The sequence below is a fragment of the Dunckerocampus dactyliophorus genome, chromosome 7 (genome assembly GCF_027744805.1).
Source record: "Dunckerocampus dactyliophorus isolate RoL2022-P2 chromosome 7, RoL_Ddac_1.1, whole genome shotgun sequence".
NCBI lineage: Eukaryota > Metazoa > Chordata > Actinopteri > Syngnathiformes > Syngnathidae > Dunckerocampus > Dunckerocampus dactyliophorus.
The window spans coordinates 25,725,608-25,748,401 of NC_072825.1; the positions used below are offsets into that span (position 1 = coordinate 25,725,608).

General features: G+C 44.1%; 1 protein-coding gene across 1 annotated transcript in view; it reads right to left on the reverse strand.

Moving 5' to 3' along the window:
- LOC129184684 (ATP-dependent translocase ABCB1-like) overlaps window positions 1–22,794 on the reverse strand; it is a 134,947-nt gene that overhangs the window by 21,958 nt on the left and 90,195 nt on the right. Inside the window, exons 4-5 of the mRNA XM_054780850.1 lie at window positions 20,775–20,946; window positions 20,563–20,687 (exon numbers count right to left, since the gene is read on the reverse strand). Coding sequence (XP_054636825.1) covers window positions 20,563–20,687; window positions 20,775–20,946 — 297 coding nt within the window. The remainder of the gene's footprint in view (window positions 1–20,562; window positions 20,688–20,774; window positions 20,947–22,794) is intronic.

Genomic DNA, 22,794 nt, shown 5'->3' on the forward strand with positions numbered 1-22,794 from the left:
GGGGCCTTCCTTGCCTTGATCTTCTTCAGCTGACTCCTCACCTGATCATCAGTTATGGAGAGGGGGGTAGAGGATGGCTGGGATGGGGATGTGGGGGTGAAGAGTGGTGAGTGGGTAGGGGAGGGAGGGGGGGCAGACTCAAATTTGTGGAAAAACAGATTGAGTTCATCTGCCCAGATCTTGTCCCCACTGGCTTGGTCTCTCCCCACTCTTTTACCATGGCCTGTGATGGTCTGCAGGCCTCTCCAGACTTCCCTGGCATTATTCTGCTCCAGCCGCTTCTCCAGTTTCCTCCTGTAGCAGTCCTTCCCCTTCCTGATCTTATGCCGGAGTTCCCTCTGGACTCTGCACAGCTCCTCCTTGTCCCCCGAGTTGAAGACCCTCTTCTTCTTATTCAGCAGGGCCTTAATCTCAGAGGTCACCCAGGGTTTGTTGTTGGGAAAACACCGCACCAACTTGGAGTGCACAGTGTTCTCCACACAGAAGTTGATATAGTCTGTGATGCAGTGAGTCATGCTGTCAATTGTTGTTTGTGTTTGATACGGACGTGTAAAAAGTGACGGAACAGAGTTCAGAGTGCACTCCTATGGATGTATGTGTGCAGGTTGATTGACGGTGATAAATAAAAAGACCCAGTGAGCAAAGATAATGCTCGAACGTCCAGCTTGTATAGTCAAGAGACAGACCAAACTGACACATGGTGGCATAGGTGAGCAGACTTTGACTGTGAAGATACAAGTTGTTTAAACAGAAAGCTTGTTTAGCATGGAGCTAACAGTTCGTCAAGAGAACACGTGTGGTTTCACTGGAAAAAATTGAAGGATTAAAACCGCCTACACAGTGGAATATGGACTCAACAACCTTGCCAAGTCCTGGAAAACATGGAAGGAAGAATTCACTCTCTACACAGAGCTAGCAATGCCTGAAGCAGATGAAAGTGCTAAGGTAAACCTGTTTTATTACCTCATTGGAGAGCAAGGCAGAGAGCTATGCAACACACTTTTGAGCAGTGAGAGTACAGCAAGACGGACTATCAAGCTAATGATGGACATCTTTGATAATCATTGCACTCCAAAAGTAAATGACACTGTGGAGAGATACAGATTTTTTTGCCAGAAATCAGAGCCCAGGAGAACCTATTGATAAATATGTCACTGAACTAAGGATGCTAGCAAGCACCTGTAACTTTGGTGGACTGAGCGATTCGCTGACAAAAGACAGAATAGTGTGTGGCACACACAGCTCCAGCTGGAGGGAAAGACTGCTCAAAGAGGATAACCTGACTTTGGATAAATGTTTACAAATGTGCAGAGCTATGGAAATTTCCCATGAACATAACAGGGCTATTGGAGGACACACGATGGAGGAAGTACAGCATGTCAAACATGCTGCAAAGAAGGAAAAAGGGAAAGAAATACAATGCAAATTTTGTGGGAAAATACATTAGCGACAGAAAACAAAATGTCCAGCTTTTGGGAATATATGTAAAAAGTGCGGAAAAGAAAACCACTTCGTAAATTGGAATACAAAGAAAAGAGGAAAACAGTCCACAATGTGGAAGAAGATGAATCTGATTCATGTGAAGACGTAATGACAATCACCACGGTAACACAGAACACAGGGTGTACATCAGATCGAAGAAACACAAAATAGGAAGCAACAACTACAGTATATACTGGCATGATGGTTGACAATAACTTGTGAAGTTCCAAATAGATTGTGGAGCAACATGTAATGTCATTCCAGTACATCTGTTAGACCCGAATGTGAAGATGGAGCACACAGATAAAGAAAGTACTAGTAATGCACAATAAATCCAAATTGCGTGCACTGGGGAAATGTAAAGTTAGTGAGAAACCCCAGAAACCAGAAATTGTACAGAATGGAGTTTCAGGTGGTGGATGGGAAGTGCAGCACTCCACTGCTAGGAAGAAAAGCAAGTGAAGCGATGAAACTCATCAAAGTACAGTATGAGAACATTTATGCAACAGACAGCATAGTGACTGTGACTGTGACAAATTATGGGCAATGGTGAAAATACAGAGTTTGAAGATGTACTCAGAGGAGATGGATGCTTGGAAGGAGAATATAAAATTTAAATTGACACATCAGTGGAAGCAGTAAAACTTCCAAAACGCAGAGTACCAGTAGCGATGATGAAGAGGAACTGTTAAGCCTGGTGGATCGAGGGATCATTACGCCTGTTGAACACAGCACAGACTGGATTAGCAGTATGGTATCTGTCCAGAAGCCAAGCGGCAGGCCAAGAATCTGCATAGACCCCAGACCACTTAAAAGAGCACTGAAAAGAAGTCATTTGGAAGTCCCACTTCCAAAAGTGTTTACTGTCTGTGATGTCAAACATGGATTTTGGCACGTAAAACTGACGAATGAGTCGAGCTACCTCACTACTTTTGCTACACCATTTGGGAGATTCCACTGGCTGAGGATGCCGATGGGGATCAGTCCAGCACCTGAAGTTTTCCAAAGAAAGCTGACACAAGCAGTAGAAGGCTTGCCGGGTATATACATCATAGCGGATGATATACTGATCACTGGAGAAGGAGGCACAATTCAGAGTGCAGGGGAAGAGCATGACCGGAAACTGAGACTGTTCCTGCAGAGGTGCAGGGAAAGGAACATCAAGCTAAACATTCAGACTCCGAAAACAGGAAGTGGCATACATCGGACACCTGCTGACATCAAAAGGACTAAAGGTGGACCCAGAGAAGGTACGTGCCATCACAGAAATGCCACCACCCATAGATGTCAAGGGAGTACAGAGATTGGTGGGGATGGTAAATTACCTGTCCAAGTTTTATGAGCACCTTTCAGACGACTGTGAGATCCTTAGACAACTGACACACAAGGAGAATCTATGGGAATGGAGGGATGTGCAGGAAAATGCCTTAAAAAGACTGAAAATGAAAATGACACAAGTCCCAGTTCTAAAGTACTACAGTCCAGAAGAGGAGCTAACTCTACAATGTGATGCAAGTGAAACTGGACTTGGAGCGGCACTGATGCAAAACGGCAAACCTGTGGCATATGGAAGCAGGGCAATGACGATGACTGAAAAAGTTTACGCCCAAATTGAGAAAGAATGCCTGGCCATTTTGTTTGGAACGGACAAGTTCCATCAATATACATATGGCAGACGTGTCAATGTCCAGTCAGATCACAACCCACTGGAAGTAATAACAAGAAAGCCGCTAATGAATGCACCAAAACGACTGCAGAGGATGCTGCTGAGACTACAGAAATATGACAAACATCACATACTGTATATGCCAGGAAGGGACATGCTGATGGCTGACACGTTGAGCAGAGCCTACTTACAGGATGCTCATAAAAGTCAAACTGAAATGGAGACAGAAGTAGCCAACATGGTGGACTATTTGCCAATTTCTGCTGAAAGAATGAGGATAATTCGCATGGTGACACAAGAAGACACAAAACTACAGATGCTAATCACCATCATAAGGAAAGGATGGCCAGCAAACAAAAAAGAGGTGCCTGTGGGAAATATCAAATTACATCTCATTCCAAGATGCACTCAGTTGTCAAGATGGATTGGTGTTTAGAGGTGAAAGAGTTGTGATTCCAGACTCACTCCGACATGACATCATATGCCGTATCCACTCTTCACACCTAGGCATAGAAGGATGTCTACGGAGGGCGAGAGACTGTGTTTATTGGCAAGGAATGGCAGAACAGATCAAAACTTTCATTTCAAAATGTGACATCTGTCGATCACTGGATGTGAGGCAACAAAAACAGACACTCCACCCACATGAGGTAACACAAAGACCATGGTCTAAAGTTGGCACAGATCTCTTCATCTTTGTGGACAGAAACTACTTAATCACAGTGGACTATTTTTCAAACTTCTGGGAAATTGACTCCTTGATCTCCCAGACACCAAGTCTAGCACAGTAATCAGGAAGTTAAAAGCCCACTTTGCCAGACAAGGCATCCCTGATACTGTTATATCTGACAATGGCCCTCAATATTCATCAAGGGAGTTTCAAATTTTCGGCAAAAATGGGAATTTGAACATATTACATCTTCACCTAGCTACCCACAAAGCAACGGCAAAGCAGAGTCAGCGGTGAATGCAGCAAAAAGACTGATGACAAAAGCAAAAATGGCAGCACAAGACCCTTATCTAGCTATACTGGATCACAGAAATACTCCAACACAAGGATTGTACTCGAGCCCGGCCCAAAGACTGTTGAGCAGGAGGACAAGAACACTTCTGCCGATCAGAGAGAGTCTGTTGGGGCCCAGAGTGACAGAGGCAACAGCAGGACTGATGCGCAATCAACAGAGACAAGTCAAATATTACAACCGCACAGCAAAGGACATGGACACTCTAAAACATAGGTGTCAAACTCTGGCCCGCGGGCCAAATTTGGCCCTGATGGCGTCTGATACTGCGCAGCTGTCAGTCTTCGTCCGCGGCGTGGACTCAAATCTCTTTGTTACGGAGGAGCTTTTGGGATTTAAATCCATGCATGGCACAACCACAGGGAAAGAAATCTTTGAGGAGGTTTGCAAATGTGTCAGTGGGATAAACTTGTGGGATTAACCACTGATGGTTCGCCAGCGATGAATGGTAAAAAGAATGAACTCGTGGGCAGGATTCGTGAACTGTCTGTTTATCACTGCATTTTAGATCAGGAATCCTTGTGTGGTAAAGCGCTAAAGATGGAGGATGTTGTGAGCAAAGTAACACAAGTTGTTAACTTCATTAGAGCCAAAGGTCTCAATCATCGGCAGTTTAAGTGTTTTCTGGAAGAGTGTGGTTCAGAACACACAGATGTGCCGTATCACACAAAAGTGAGATGGTTAAGCCGCGGAAAAGTGCTGAACAGATTTTTCAAACTGCGTGAAGAAATATGTCCGTTTCTGGAAAGCAAAGGGAAGGACACAGCAGAGCTACGGGAGCAAAAGTTTCTGTGTGAGCTCGCCTTTCTGTGTGACATCTCAAGCCACCTCGATGCGCTGAACCTACAGCTGCAGGGGCGGGCACGCATCATCACAGATATGTATTTGTCAGTGAGAGCTTTTAAAACTAAGATGTGCCTGTGGGAGAAGCAGATACTACAAGCGCACTTTGGCCATTTCCCCTGCTGCCAAACCATAAAAATGCAGATCTCTACCGCCGTGTGTGCACAGTTTGCTGAAAAGCTCAGTGTGCTCGACACTGAGTTTAGCCGGCGATTTGGCGACTTTGATGTCCAGAAACTTAGATTTGAACTGCTTCGTAATCCCTTCGCAGTTGATGTGGAAAAAGCACCAACCAAGCTCCAAATGGAGCTGATTGAACGCCAGTGTAATGCAACGCTGAAGTCAAAGTTTCATGCTGTCGGGGCCGCACAGTTTCCGCAGTTCATCCCTGACACGATGCGTCAGCTCCGCACCGAAGTTGCTCAATTGCTCTCCATGTTTGGTAGCACTTACTTATGTAAGCAACGTTTCTCCTCAATGAAGATGACGAAAACGTCTCACAGGAGACGTCTGACTGACGAACACCTTTGTTCGATGATTAAGGTTTCCTCAGCTCACACCCTGAGCCCTGACATTGATGAACTGGCATCCAGGAAAAGATGCCAGGTGTCTGGCTTGGGCACATCAGAGTGTCGCAAAATGAGCAGTAAATACATTTTCTGTGCACTTTTTCTTGCTACTCCAAAAAATGTTATGGAAAGTCCTTTTTGACTAGGAAATTGCTTTTCGATTAAATTGTTCATGTTGCATTGTTTAAAGTTAGCAGACTTGAAATATAATTTGCACTGACAATTTGTTGTTTGATATGTAAAGCTTTAAGTGATTTGTGTTTTTTTTTTCAAAAGAAAAGCAATGTAACAATAGGAATTGTTATTGTTGTTTGTGTTTGACACGGACGTGTAAAAAGTGATGGACCAGAGTTCAGAGTGCACTCCTGTAGATGGATGTATGTGTGCCGGTTGATTGACAGTGATAAATAAAAAGACCCAGTGAGCAAGTGTAATGCTCGAACGTCCAGTTTGTATAGTCATGAGACAGACCAAACTGACACACAAACCTGTCAATCTCTCTCTGCTGACCATTGAAGGCAAACACAGTCCGGATGGAGGAAAGCACCTCCTTTGCCACGGCCCCTGCTTTGGCATAGGCAGCCTGTTCTTTCGAAGTTAATGATGTCAGCACCTAGGCAGAGACATACAGTCAAGCCTCGTAGGAAAACCTTGCTTTCAAGATGGAGATTGGACAAAGAAGAATCTTACTTTACTGAAAAGAGCAGCTGATAGTCCCAGCAAGGGGCTGATAGCCAGGGTGACCAGAGTCAGCTTCCATGCTTTGCTGAAACTGATGATGAAGGATAAGATGAAGGTCGAAAAGGACTTGCTCAGCATTCCCATTTTGTCTCCAATACCCTCATAGATCTTAAAGATGTCACTGTTCAAACAAATGAAAAAATGCCCATGAATATTTATTGAACACCCATCATATACAGTCACTGTCAATCATCTACACAAAAGTATGTTCTGTTATGTTAGGTTGCTGGTAGGATGGACATTTGACTTAATTTCCTTGATGGACAAAGAGGAAATTTAGGAGTATATTGATATTTTTTTACTCTGAACTTTACAAACTCCTGTTTTGATGCCAGTGATGTTGTTTTGACACTGTCTGGAGGAGCGGAATAATATCCATCCATCCATCTTCTATGCCGCTTATCCTCACTAGGGTCGCGTGTATGCTGGAGCCTCTCCCAGCTGACTTTGGCCAAGAGGTCTTGTACACCCTGGACTGGTTGCCAGCCAATCGCAGAGCACATACAGACAACCAGCCATTCACACACACCTATGGACAATTTAGAGTCTCCAATTAACCTGCATGTTTTTGGAACCGGAGTACCTGGAGAAAACCCACGCACACACGGGGAGAACATGCAAACCCCACACAGAGATGCCCAATGGAGATTCAAACCCAGATCTTCCAGATTTCCTACTGTGTGGCCAACATGCTAACCACTAGGCCACCGTGCGGCCTGGGTACATGTACTATACAGTACAGGAAATTATTGTTCAGTATCCTCGGCACTGATTGGCTCACCCTCATGCAGCATCCACCCACATTTTGTGTCACTCACATGTTTTTCCTGCATTGTTGTTACACAGCGGCAAGTATCTTTGCCCTTGTGAGTGATTTCTGAGAACCTTCATGTAAACTCCACAATGGCTTCTAAACATGCTGCTTTTTCTACAGTCTTATGTCTGATTTCTGTCATATTTTCTATTACAATACAGTGTAAAGGTGATTATGGGGCGTTCTTCATGTCTACATTAATAATGTTAAAAAAAGTGTATGTAGAAGGTTTCAAACAGGTTTTCTATGCTCCAAGTACGGTACAAAAATATTCAATTTATTAACATTGATTCATGTATCACAAAAATGTATTTATCACGGTCCGGTCTGGAAACAATGAACGAGGGATTACTGTAATATAATAATAATATAAACTGGATGCCTTTAGCCTATGCTGCGCTCCGGCCTCAGACATCTAGGGTGAGGTTGTCACGGGTGGCCAAGGCCAGAGTACAGGATCCCAGAATGCAGTGAGGAGACAGTCCGTGTACAAAAATGTATTAACAAAAAGAGACTCTAGACAAAGTAAATACAGAACACAAATGTACAAAAGTACAACTAAAACCACCGGGCCAAGCCACGGGACCAAACTACAAAAACCAAGGATGCTGCTAGAGGATGCTAGACAGAAATAGCAGAGAAAAACAACACACTGCAGGACTAAGCAGGTGGAAAAAAAAACAAAAAAATCACAGCTAACGCAGAGTTGGAAAAAACTAGACAATAAAATGAAAGGAGACGCTGCTGAAAATCAAGCAAGTACAGTAAGTGAGTAGCTACATAGGTAAACGTACTCACAACAATAACAAGGCGGACCAGAAAGTAGGGTAAGACACCAACACGCGGCAAGGAATAGCAGGAGTCAGGCATGAAGTAGGGAACAATCTGGCAATGAGCTAACACAAAGGCACAGCTAGGGTAGTCCCCGGTTAATTGGCTGCAGGTGTGCCCAGGTGACTCCTCCCAGGGCATGATCTGAGTGCTGCAACACAGAGCAGACAGGCCGCAGCAGAGCAGCACCACAGAACAAGACAGATGTCTCACAATGGACACAAACGGACGTCGCTATGCTCTGCCCGGGCCTGTGTAAAGCCGCTAGCAGCTTTTGTGGCTCAAATACTAAGTGTTTACTTTCCACCGTAAACGCCGTCATATCGGGAAATCATTCTCATCACACATAATTTATATTATTGTCAAAAGTTGGTCAAGATCAAAGTAAACACTGTATGAAATACATCATGCACACCCTTTTAAATGCAATATAATATATTTTATTTCTCATGAATATATTTTACATGACACTATTGTTTGATAAGACTGCAACAACAGTGTGAAAACGGTCCCATCGTGGGGTAGAAAGTATGAACTGCCTCAGTAATGTATGACAGACACATCTTAGCAGGGGCTTGTCTTCATCAGACAGGAGATAACTGATTTATTGAAATCTGACTTGTGGACCTGCTTATAAACACATCAACAAATCCTGTGCATTTTAGAGCATGGGCTACGCTGACTTTTTTGTCCATCCCGTCACGACAGACATTCTCCACCAGATTTCAAGTCAATCCATCAAACTGGTAGCAAGTTACAGGGCCAAATGTCGCAAAAGTGAATATGGCCCGGTTCCGAGTGAGTCTTGGAGCAGTGGGTCTTTGTGTTTGGGCACGAATAATATATCATAATAATGCCATATTTCCTGTAATGTGTCATCTTTCACTCTGTAACGTTGTGGAATTGTCGTTTGTGACATATTTTTTCACAGGCAATTTGTACTAACATCAAATGCCGCCTTTTCAACTGTATTAAAGAGCAGCTTTTATTTGACGGCGTATTAAACTACACTCTGTGAACGCACACCATTTCGCGCTGTTCCGTTTGTATTTACTTTGCTGATAAACATCTCAATGAGGGTTGACTGTGTAGTTTTTTCCCAGATGGGAGAACTGGGTCAGGTGGATATGTTTAGGTGGGAAAGTTGGTTTTGTTTTTGTTGCCACTAGTGACGTGTCGGTCGTGAGAGAATCGTCTCGAAGAAATGAACGACAGGAGCCAGCTTGCGTTGTTGGGAGCCAATTAGTTTTTTCCTCATTCCTTTTTTGTGTTAAAGGCTAGTGTGATTGGTCAAGATGTGTGATCGTGTCTGTGTCCAAATGGGAGGGGGGGTGAAACACAAAGCAGCACACGAACAGGAGGGAGGGAGGCATATGTTGTGGAGACACATGAGCTAGAAAGGCTAAGCAAAAATATGAGTGACAGAAAAAGGAGTTTGTGAATGCCAATCTTCAGTAAGGACCCAACTGTTAGCTTGGTCCTACTTTTTCTTTTTGTTTTGCACCTTTTAATTTATGTTCTGTTGTGTGGTGGTTTGTTGATGTGCTTGATTTAAGTAGTTAGAAATTTGCAGGCAGAGATGTGACCTTGTCTATTGAGATGGTCTGTGTTTTTGTGTTTTGTAATTTATTATTATGTAATATATTTTTTGTATCGGTTAATTGAGCATTTAAATAAATCCATTTAAGTAATAAACATTTGATATAATGTATTTTTTACTTTAATAATTTATTTTGCACAATAAACATAATTTGGTAATAAATTATTTTAAGACAAAAATCTGAGGAGCCACATGGGATCTGAAAGTGACGGCTCTTTTTAGTGAGTTGAGCCAAAAGAACCAGCTCTCTACTCACAATGCTCCACTCATTTCCTGTGCATATGGTAGCGGCCCCGACCCACCCACAGAGACAAAGCGATGACTGTATAACTGACAAGGTCTCACTCTGTCTCAACCCATTCTATGCCTGTTTGCAGGTCAGAGACCAGGAACGCATGCAAGACGCATGCGCATGGCAATATATAGAGGCCGGCAAATTATTGAGTTCATTTTCATTTATTGTGCGATTAATGAATTTATTTATTATCAGAACCTTAACCATTACCGCTCCATAGCCCTAACTTCCATAATCAGTAAGTGCCTCGAGAAACTGCTGCTGAACATCATCCTTCCACATGTCACTGTCACGCTCCACTGTGACATGTGCTGGTTTTTGGGTCCTTGTTGTTTTGTTGTCCTCTTGTTTTTTGGACTCTTAATGCTCTTTATTTTGTTTGTCTTTTCAGACATTGACCCTCCTTCAGCCAGGCGGAGCTACCTGGCGGGCACACCTGTTTCCCATCAGCCATCCCTTCTCATTCACCTCAGCTGCCGCAGGAAGGTGCTGGATTATTTTCCTACATGGACGCCATTCCTCGACCTCCTTGTCTCCCAAGACTTCATGTTGCCCGTTCAGCTAGTATTCAGCTATATTTGATAATCGGCTTTGCGCACACTCCTGCTTGTCTTGTCGCCCGTCTGACCCACATGCTTTTCAGTTGCCCTTTAGTTCTCTGTGTTACAGTTAGTCACGGTGCCTTTTTTTCTTATTTTTGTGCACTGTAGTTTTTTGTTCCTGTTTGACCTGTCCTGCAGTTGCTCATTAAAAGAGACTTTTCCTACCTGAGCTGGCCTAGTCTCTGCATCCTGGGATTCGTCCTCATTGCTCTTAACCCCAGCCTGACAGTCATCCCACACCTGGACCCCCGTCAATTTGCCTACAAAGCAAAGGGGCACAGAGGATCCTGTGGCTTGCCTGCTGCACCTCCTCCTCCAGCATCTGGACTCCCCAGGCAACTTCGCCAGGATCCTTTTTGTGGACTTCAGCTCCGCCTTCAACTCCCTACAGAAACACCTGCTGATCCAGAAACTACACCTCTAAACATCCCCCCATCTGATCCACCTCACCCATGACTTCCTCACCGACAAACTGCAAGCACTATGCATCCCCTGTGCTCACCATCAACACTCGGGTTCCACAGGGATGTGTGTTGAGCCCATTCCTGTGCACAGTCTACATCAATGACAACCTCAGCCTCTCACCCACCACAACATATCTCAAATACTCAGACAATAAAGCCATTCTTGCACTTCTCTCTAACAACCAATCCACCTTGAACTATCATAACACAGTCATACTACCAAGTGGTGCACGGACAACGATCTCCAAAGTAATGTCAATACAACGAAAGAAGTACTGTTCAACTCCCCCTCACCACAGCCCCCCACCATCATAAACACTCAAACAGTCGAGTCAGTTGACAATTTCAAATATCTGTGAATAACTCTGGACAATAAACTCACCTTTGATCAGCACACCACGGACATTAAAAAAAAGCCACAAAGACCGTCAGCCATTCGCAAACTCAAAGGACCATATGTTGCACCCCACCTCCTGTTGCTCCTCGAGCAAAGCATCATTCAACTCATCCTTCTGTATTGTTCCACTTGTTACCACACTCTGCTTTCTGTCACCTACCAGGCCAAACTCACAAACACAGCTGCTAAAATCATTGGTCTCCCCATACCCAACCTCACACAATTAAACAGCAGGCCCATCTTTTGCATAGCAAACAACATAGCACAGGATATCACCCACCCACTGCACCAATACCTCATCCCACTATATTCAGAGCGAAGATACAGAACAATTAAGTTCAGGAGGGCCCGTCTTGGGAATAGTGTGATCCCTGCAGCCATAGCCCTGAATTGTTGAGTGTATGTTGTTACTGTTGTGGTGTGTGATGTGCTTTGTTGTCTTTGTAATGTTGTTTCTGTAATGTACAATCAGTGAAGATGAATTTCCACTTGGGACCAAAATATCGAATCTAATTTAATTATTGCAAGCGTTTTTTTCTGAATGAGAAATCTCGCAAGATCCCGTGACATCTCGTTGCTCTGTTGGCGTGTGTTGGCACCTCTGGCCGGACATCAGGACTGGGTGTGTGCCTGGACAACGGCGAGGCGTACGGGCATGTTCAGTGGGCAAAATGCGTGGGATACCAATGTGATAATGCATTTATTTTTCCTAATATTTTCGCGATTGTAGCAAGAGCTAGAACAGTATGTGAATCGAGCAAATTCGCTGGAGCACCTTGTCCACACCGCCACTCCAACCTAACATTGCCAGATGCAGTGGAACGTTTGTTGTTGTTTTTAATACACAGTTCAGATTTTCATCCAGCTGACTGATTTGACATTGATAATGTTTGTACATTAAGAGTGTGCAAGCATTTTGGGGATGGAGGCAAGAAAAAACTCCCAATCAACCCAACTGGGCCAGTTCCAAACAATTGTTATTGCTGTCTTGTAAGTCCTTTGTCGTCTTTGCAAGTCTTTTAAACTAAGGCGGAGTCTAAAGTAGAGGGTGACACAGCAGTGGATTTTCACTCCGGTCCCATTCCACTCCCACAGAAAGAAATCTTGTCCCAAGTTCAAATTTCGTTTGAATTTTAATGATCAGCTTTAGATTGGACACAAGAAATTAAGTGACTCACGCATATTTCACTATTCTGATCGTGGCTTGTCCTGGTGTCGTTAGGCTGTAGCGTTTTTGTATTGTTGTTAAAACATATTCCTCCTCCTCGTCCTCCATGAACCGAAGATTTATTTACAGTATTGTTTTTCCTCTAACTTCTGCCTTCATCAGCATGTATGATCACAACAGGAAACTGGCAGTCTTGCATAAAGGAGATTGATTGACAATGGTCTACAGCCAATCCAAATGCAGAACACAATGGGCGGGTTCTCCCTTAGCCAATCAGGACTGTTGTGGCTCTATACATACTGAAACGAACAGGACAGTCTTGACACGTCTTCAACTCTCACATGAGTATACGACACCCTCTACTGGTAGTAATAGTAAATACAATAACAAACACATACAACAGAGCACAGATAGATCACTCTAATACACCACAAGGACGCAAAACACAATGCGGGTTCATACGCTGTTAAAAAAAAATAAAAAAAAATTGCACTTTAAAAAATTTCACAAAAGAGCGGTCCACGAAAGGTGAACCGCAATATAGCAAGGGAGCACTGTATTTCACAAATCACATAATGCAGCTGAGTTTGGAAAAAGGAAAAAAGTGCAATGCAAATATTGAATAAAAATACAAGTGCCATATTATTCTACTTTTGCTTCCTACTACTAGAGTACAACATCTGTTCTAGCACATTTTTAAAAATTTTGTTGTGTTTTCATATTGGTTCTCACTTCCGTCTGCTCCTGGTAACTGTACCGTCCCAATCATTTGATTAATAGTAAAGTTGACACACATCCCACTGGATTCACATGGGAATCCAATGACCTGTCGGATTCCTGAAAAAATGTCAGGCTCTAGCCTAAAGTGAAAGTGTTTGAAGGACAAAAATGGACCCGAGTGTGTAATTTACACCTTACTCACTCTGTAAGGCAAGTGTTGAGCTCTCCTGTCTTGTTGACGTCAAACCAGCCGATGTCCTGACGCATGATACTGTGGAAAAAATGCTTGCGAATGCGTCTGACCTGCCGTCCAGCTGTCAAACTCCAGAAGACAAATTGAATGTAGCCAGCCACCAGCACTATGGCCGCTCCGATAGAGAAGTAGATGGAGAGGCTGGAATGTAGGGAAAAAAACAAATTGATCAAAGGTGTCTCATTCAGTGTTCAAGGGAAGTTTGGTCTTACATGCTCATGTCGTCCTCAAAGGTACTGTTGGTGCAATCTAAAAACACAAAAGATAATGTGTAATAGTTGTAATATTCTCCATCGTTAAGTTGTTTTCGTCTCTGTGAACTCACTGGTGTCTGTGGTGTTGATTGTTGCTACGTACAGTACAAATTCGTCCGCCATGTCGCCAAACACAACGCACATCAGAGGCAACAAAAACCCATGGATGACGGACATCAAGGTCCCAAAGACCATCAGTAAAACATCTATGCCATCTGCAAATCTGAACTGTGTTCATTTGAAGGGGAGGGCAAACAAAATGTTGAGCATTGTTTGTGAGCAGTGGATTGTGGACCGGGAACTTACCAGTTCAATGGGGCCGACTGGGGGCACCTTTGCCTTTTTATCTTTCTTCTTTTGACCTTCGACACCCTCATTTTGGAATTCACTGGGTCAAATAAGAAATCATTTGTGAAATCTGTTTGTTATGCTTTCCTTGAGTTATTAATTCAGTACATTCTGACGTGTTATATCTTCATATGAAAACTTACAGAACTGGTTTATTCAAACATAAATTACAATGTTTCAATAAATATATCAATAATCATTGAAACGTTATAAATAAGAATGGGGCCCCACCGGGCCCAGCCCGAAAAAGCCACACAGGATCTCCACCACCAACGGGGACAAACATAAGGGTCCGGTGCATTGTGTGTTGGGTGGCAGTCCTACTTCCCTTCACCTTTGTGTAGGGGAAAGGATCCTGACGGTTGCTTGTGCATACGCACCAAGTGGCAGCTCAGAATACCCGGCCTTCTCGGAGACTCTCAGAGGGGTGTTGGAGAGAATTCCCCGCTGTGACGCCATAGTTCTACTTGGACAGTTCAATGCCCTTGTAGGCAATGACAGTGTGATCTGGTGGGGCATGATTGGGACGTACGGCCCCCCCGATCTGAACCTATAGTATGTGTTTTTATGTTACTGGCCTTCTGTGTTAACCACAGTTTGTCCATAACAAACACCATGTTTGAACATAAGGATATCCATAAGTCCACCTGGCACCAGGACACCATAAGCCACACGTCTATGATTGACTTTGTAGCCGAGCCGTCAACTGATCACCGCCTGGTGATGAGTTGGATTAGACAGTGGGGCAGGATGCAGGACAGACCTGGTGGGCCCAAACATGTAGTGAAGGTGTGCTGAGTTTGGCAGAGTCTCACTTTTGTAGATTTTTCATATTTCACCTCTGAAAAAGCTTCACCTACGTCGTGTGGGAGGGAAAGCATATTGAGTCCGAATGGGCCGTATTTTGTGCCTCCATTGCTGAGGCAACTGATCGGAGCTGTGGTCGTAGGTGGCAGTTGTGGTGGAAAAGACCAGACCTCTTTGATGGACACCAGAGATTTGTGTTCCTGTCAAGATGGAGCAGGAGTCTCACCGAGAATGAATGGCTTGTGGGACTCTTGAAGCAGCTGAAAGGTACCAGTAGGCCAAGCTGCACATGACCTTGGTGATGGTCAAGGGAAAAACTCTGGTGTGGGAGGAGTACGGTGAGGCCACGGTTTTTGGTCGGCTTCAAAGAGGTTCTGGCAAACCGTCTGACATCTCAGAAAAGGGAAGCTGTGCCCTATCCACACTGCACACTGTTTATGCTGATGTGTAGTTATGTAAAACAGATCCCAGTAGTAGATTAGTTTTATGTTTAAGATAAAAGAACTACAGTTCCCATGATGCTTACAGTGCCGAATCAGGTAGTTGTGAATTTCTGAAATAGTATCATGTTTTGATTGTGTTTGTGATCTGACAAATCTTAAGGAACTTTCATCAAATATAGAATTGCTACAGCTTCTATTTGGGCATTAACACCACGGCAGCTGTTGAACTCCGGTGAAAAAACAGCAGACACATGTCGCAAGCAAACAAGTGGCGCAAGGTTTATAGTGTGCGCATACCTTCCGTAATGGAAGCAGAGTCGGAGGACACAAGCACGGGATGTACATCACTGTGCATGAGGTAGTCAAAAAACTCTTTAGTGGCAAACCTCCGGTGGTGAATGACTTTCGCCATCAATTCCTCAAGGATCTGGATGTTGTAGGACTGTCTTGCGTGGGAGTCGCAAATAGTATCTCTGAATTGGCAGACCGGGGTGGTGGTCACCCTTTTCATGAAGGGTGACTGGAGGGTGGTTCCAACTACAGGGGTATCACACTCCTCAGCCTCCCTTTCAAAGTCTATGCCAGAGTGCTGGAGAGAAGGATACTGGAAGGTGCAAGGGAGTTTGCCCAACCAGTCCACATGTGCTTTATGGACTTGGAAAAGGTATTCAGTGGTGTCCCTTACAGTGTGATCTCGAGCGTTAACTGGGGTGGTTCGCAGCTGAGTCTGAAGCTGCTGGAATAAGACTCAGCACCTCTGACGCCATGACTCTGAGCCGGAAAAGGGTGGATTGCACCTTTTGGCTTCAGAGTGAGGGCTTGCCCCAGGTGGAGGAGTACATGTACCTCAGGTTCTTGTTCAATCAAGAGTGAGGGAAATCGACAGGTGTACTGGATCATCGTGGTGAAGAGAGAGTTGTGCCAGAGGGCAAAGGTCTCGATGAACCGGTTGATGTATTTTCCCACACTCACCTGTGGTCATTAGCTTTGGGTAGTGACAGACAGCGCAAGAACGCGGATACAAGTACCAAAATGAGTTTCCTTCATTGGGTGGCTAGACTCTCCGTAAGAGACAGGGTGCGGAGATCAGTCATCCCGGTGGAGTTCAGAGTGGAGCCGCTGCTCCTTTGCATCGAGAGGAGCCAAATGAAGTGGCTCGTGCATCTAATCCAACTGCCTCCTGGACCCCTCCCTGGTGAGGTGTCCTGGGCATGTGCAGCCAGGAGGAGTCTAGTGGTAGACCTACGACACGCTGGAGGATTATGTCTCACAGCTGGCCTGGGAACACCTTGGTGTCCCCCGGGTGGAACTGGAAGAGGTCGCCTGCAAGCCTATGTTGTCCTACTGACACTGCTTCCCCCCCGAGACCCAGACCTGGATAACAAAATGAATAAATAGATGGGTGTGAATAAGAATATTACCTTAAACAAACATCTTGTTGGCTCTTTTGCAGCTCATCTGTTTCAGCCATGTCTGTGTCTTGGCAGAGGAAGATATCGGTCAAAATCTGTGTGCTAAGCAAGCAATGTCCAATGAATCACACCTGACCACATAAGGATAAAGCAGAAGAGAAAAGTGAATCATTCCTGAGTGCTCCTGTGCTGTCATCCTTCCACACCAATTTAGTGTTTAAGATGGTTCGTTCACACAGCACATCCCCTTTCCCATCCCTGTTGTTTATCACGTGATTTCACTGACTTCAATTGACACAACCAAATGTGCTGTACTGTATGTACTGTAGTCTGACGTGGTCATCAACCTCATCAACGCGATGAACACACCAGTATATACTGTAGTACTGTGCAGCCTCTGGCAACCTAACACATTATATATAAATATTGTCATTTATCTCCACATAAAGGGAGTGTTTCGCAAGAGTTACATGGCTACCTAGAGGGTAGTAGATATCAGAACATCCTTCCCTTACTTTTCAGGTTTAGGTTATCTTAGGCCAATGCTTCTCAAATAGTGGGGCGGGCCCCCCTGGGTAGGGTGTGGTGAACTGTCAGGGGCCGCGTGAGAGGCAGGGAGGACTTCCAATATTAGTGCAGACCTGCCAACATGTGTTTTGGCAATTTTTCTAACCAATGAATCTTATCCACAAAAACAAATTGTCTTTTATCTGTTTTTTAATTGAAGCTTTGATAAGACACCAATCAAGCAGAGAGAACATTCAATGTTGCTGTCTACTTGAGAATGCCTCGAGACAAAGAAACACACAGGCTTATATCAGGAGGACGTAAAGCACATACACTGAGGCTTTTCATACAAAACAGACACTATCAGGACTGTCAGACTGTTTAGACTAAACGTGGGAGAAGAAAAGATACCTAAAATAACCCTAACCCTAAAATATAAATTTTACAATTACACGTTTGAATTTGTCACCAAAACGCAAAACATTTAAGTTGATGTCACTTCTCTAACAGTACAAAACACGTTAATAAACACGTTAATAAAAAGCAAAACAAATTACAATCACACCAGCTGCAAAGGGAATGTACCAAATCCCAGAGTTATAGAAAGTGATAACGTTTGGACCAATCAGCTCCGGGGATTTGGTATTCTTTTCTGGTTTATGTTGGTAGCTGAGAAGCGCAAAACACAAAACAAAAAGCAAAACAAAAAACAATTAAAATTCAACTATTTTATATTTCATCGCTCTTACAAGGGACCTCCAGGATGAGACAGACCCCAGGTGTCTTGGATCTAAGGGGGACTCCACAACTCGAGTGACGCAAGACAACACCTTAGGGCTGACCAGACTGAAGGATGATTCTGCACCAGCCTCATTCTTGTCAGGCTTCAGCAGTAAGGTTGAACTCATCTGTGACAACGTCTCACCTTATACCCAGGCTTCGTGGCATGGGTTGGAAGTCTTTTCCAAGGTCGAGTTCCTTTAAGCCCTTTGCAATGTCCTCCCTGGGCAGGGGTCGGCAACCATTACCACCTATTTTCCATCGAAAAGAAAACCCTGGGAGCCGCAAAACAGACATTTAAAATGAAATAAAACTGCATATAAATCTTTTTGTGCTATGTATAAACAAAATATCTAATGTGTTGCATTTATGAAATCATCGAAATCCTGCAGAGAAAACGAAATTCAATTTCTGCATGCATCAAAAACATTTTGTACTCTTTAAAAAAAAGACGTTAGGTTGAGTAAAACCTGGGTTGGACTTCCGTTGGTTTTGATCCTCCAAAGACAAGAAAAAGAAGAGGAAGAAGACGAAGAAATCGATGAAGAAGATAAGACAAGTTTTGTTTCCGGGTAACGTTGAGACAGTTGATTTAGCTGCGGCTACCGTTTTGCTGTTTTCTTGTAAAGTGGATTTACAGTGCTTGTTTTTAAAGCTGAGGTTGCTTTGCTGTTTTCCAAGTCTGAAATTTCTCCTGTAAGGTTAACATAGCGATTCTTACCTAGGGAAGGCAGGTCTAATGAGTTCAAGAATCAGTTATCAATTTTATCACTATTTCATCACACACCTTTTGTGTGTATAATGATGCGTACTATTTTTCAGAAGTTGTGTGGATTTTACTTAACATGGTTCTCAATTTATTTGTGTTTGGATCTGTAATTTTATATATTGCCCTCTAATCTTGTTTCTTCCATATGTTTTCTTGTCCTTCTAATGAGCAACCTGTAATAACATTAGAAAACTCCAAAAGAGTCAGTGCCTCACCAGCCATGAACCACACCGCATGTCACTGATCTTAGCTGTACCCAGTATTGCGCTGTTCTGGACGGAGATGTCAGATGTTGTTACTGGTATCTATTGGAGCAATCCACCCAGCTTAGGGGTTACTGCCCCCAGTGCCCCAGTCACTACTGGCACCACTGTTGCCTTCACACTCCGCATTTTCTGTTGCTCTTCCTTCAGCCATCGATATTTCTCCAACTTTTCATATTCCTTCTTCCAGATGTTGCTATCACTCAGGATTGCTACATTTTTCACCATCTCTGCCTTTTGATGTTTATCCACCATAACTATGTCACGCTGGTTGACCATAACTAGTTTATCAGTCTGCATCTGGAAGTCCCACAGGATATTGGCCTGGTTGTTCTCAACCAACTACATTGGTGTCTGCCATCTTGATTCTGGTACCTCCAGTCGTTATTTTGGTACACTTCCTGTTACCTGTTTTAGCATCTTTATATTCACATCAAAGTGGATCCCACCCCACATATTTCAGTTTTTCTGTATGCTATAACAATGTTTATTTTTATTTTAAATTTTTATTTTTTGGAGAATTACTAATAGAGAGAATTTTGGTTTAAAAAAGAAGTTCTCTTCACACACAAAAAACTTATCGAAACCGTACTATAATCGTAGCCCAAATACTCAGGCACGGACCATTCTGTGGGTTATTTGTACCATTGCACTTCTAATGCCTACTCACTTTGAGCGCTATGATGCCTGATAGTATGTGGTGCTGAGGGAAGTTATAGTTCGGTAGTTTGATGGTGCCATTCCCTTCATGATGAGGACTGTATGACCTCGGGTTAGGAATTTCTTGTTCTTGTCCTTGTTCCAGTAGCTCATTTCTTGCCAGAGTGTTATGGTTCGCCAACACCGACCGTGAACTTTGTTGACCCGGGCGACGTCCGAGCCGTTATGACTCTATCACTTCTTGTATCACGCATGTGAGGTATCGGCGTCTAGCATAAAGGGTCTTGTCGAAGGGCCCACTTGTACACTCACCTACTGAGTTATCCAGCCATCACATCACATAACATAAATACAGTATTATATACTGCGTATACTTCAACTACTTCAACATTTCTTAACTGATTCAAACAATTTGAACATCAAAATGCTCAGCTCATTCAGAACAAAATCTCTCGCTACTGATGCATTCCAAAAAAATCCCTGCATTTTCTCTAATTCTACATTTTCGGTGATTCTCTTTGAAAATAAATGGACAATTTTTTCAAGTTCTACGTTTCTAACATTTCTCAAATGATTCAAACCATTCTGACATGATCATAATCAGCTCATTCAGCTCATTTATATTCCAAATAGCAAAAATACCTGTTTTTCCCAGAATTTTACATTTTCCATAACACCAATTCCCTTTTTTCTTGAGAATTCCTACTACTTTCACGTCTTAAGCTATTCAGACCATTCCAGTGTCCAAAGCCTCTACCGGTCAATTAAATCATATCAATCAGTAGCTGTAGATGGATGTACTGTAGTACATTTACACCTTCAGCCACTCAGCGTATAACATCCGACACTTACCTGTCAATCTCCCTCTGCTGACCACTGAAGGCAAACACAGTCCTGATGGAAGAAAGCACGTCCTCTACCACAGCCCCCGCTTTGGCATAGGCAGCCTGTTCTTTTGAAGTGAATGATGTCAGTACCTAGGCAGAGACATACAATTAATCCTAATAGGAAGAGGCTTGCTTTCAACGTTGAGACTGGACAGGTTGGACAAAGAGGAAGCTTACTTTACTGAAAAGAGCAGCTGATAGTCCCAGCAAGGGGCTGATGGCCAGGATGACCAGAGTGAGCTTCCATCCTTTGCTGAAACCGATGATGAGGGATAAGATGACAGTGGAAAAGGACTTGCTCAGCATCCCCATTTTTTCTCCAATACCCTCTTGGATCTTATACACGTCACTGTTCATGCAAAGAAAAAAATTTATCATGAATTTTTACTGTACACCCTTTGCATACCTTCATTGTCAATCATTTGTAGTGATGAGAATTGGTAATTGAGAATTGATTTTTTACGATTTTGCTTCGATTCTGCTTCATGATTCGATTCTTTATTGATTTTCTTATCAAATTTCATTTGAAAAAAACAACTCCATTAGCATGAACTTTCTTTAGTTTAGAACTAACATGACCTTATGACAAGTGTAGGGAACCTATTGTCACGGTTCGTTGAAGCTGTCGGAAGGTTGACGCCCAGGGTGCAGAGAGAAGGCGGAGAATACAAGAAAAAACTAAAAGTGACAGAGGAAAAGCTCTGTGGGAAAAATAATACAAAATATAAACAGGTAGGTGACAACACTGGAAAGTCAACAATGAAAATGACAACAACAATGAACCAGCACCGCGCATACGACGGCGCTGGTCTTTTAACTGTCACTGATTAGTATTGACCGCAGCTGTGTGGCCACCAGGCGTGGAGCGGCAGTTCCTTCCGCCACACCTGAAGCACCGCTTGCCAGAATAATGGCGCAGGACAGGAAGTACACGCTCCTGTCCTGCGAAGCGTGACAGTGCGTCCCCCCACGGAACGGATGCCAGACGTTCCATGAGTCTATGATTTCTAGGGTGGGTGGAGGGTGGACCGGCGGAGGGTCGCCGGGCTGTCAGAGGTGGAGGAGGAGCCTCGGCGGGCGAGGGCTTGCTCGCGTTTGTCGGAGGTGAGGGAGGAGCCTCGGCGGGCGGCTTGCTCTCGGCTGTCGGAGGTGATCCAACCTCGGCCCCGCGGGACAGGATTGCGGGCACCAGAGGTGACTTGACCTCAACCTGGCGAAACGTCGTCCCTGCGGTCCGCTCCGCGAGCAGCTGTGCGACTGGGAGCGCACAGTCGACCATAGCCCCCCCCTCAAGGGACGGATTCCAGACGTCACCGAGAGGTCCAGAAGGGTGGAGAGGGGGCTGGAGGTAGGCCTTGCATCCGACTACCTGGTTGCGTTGATCACTGCGGGTTCTCACCTCCAGCAGGCGCTCCATGATCCCACCGAGTGTCCAGTGCTCCCGCAGCAAACGCTCGAAAAAAGCATCCATCTCCGCGAAGCTGCGGGGAGCTATCTCTGCGGGGGTCGTTGCTGGCTGGTTCATTCTGTCACGCTGGCGCTCATTGTGTCTTTGTAGAGCGATGTAGCTTTGTGCCTTACTTTATACTTGTCATGAGCTGGGGTGCTACTCTGAGCTAGGCTCAGTGCTAGCTGTGAGTTTCGAGAGAGTTGGGAAGTGTGTTTATGTTGGCGTGGATGTAAAGTCCTGCAGTGTTCTCCGCTGTTAATAAAGCCATTAAAGTGCATCGGCGACGTGAGTCTCTCCTTCCCCACAACAAGCGGCATTACAGTGTTGACCAGTGCACACCAGGAAATAAACGGTGTCACTTGTTACAGGCATTGGCTGGACAGCTATGTAGTGGGGCTTGTTTAACCTTTGCCTTGTGGGCAAGCAGGAAGGAGAGACGATGCTGAGAGATGTGTGTGTGTTCTGAGCTGCTGTCTGGTGGCCGCGTTCAATAAATAAAGTTGGCAGAAGCAACAGGAGAAGTTTCCTTCTTTGCTTCGGAGCTGAATAACACTGACAAGTTAACAGACTAGTAGCGAACGGAAAAGAAGATGGCTTTTTTGTGTCAAATACAGAAGATGAGGACTTTGATGGATTTGTGGATGAGGATTGATCAAAAATAAGTACATTCTAAAATACTTCAATTAAGTACAACCAAACTCAGTTTTGCTCCCGCTGCCGCATGCATGCTAGCGTATGTTTTTTTTT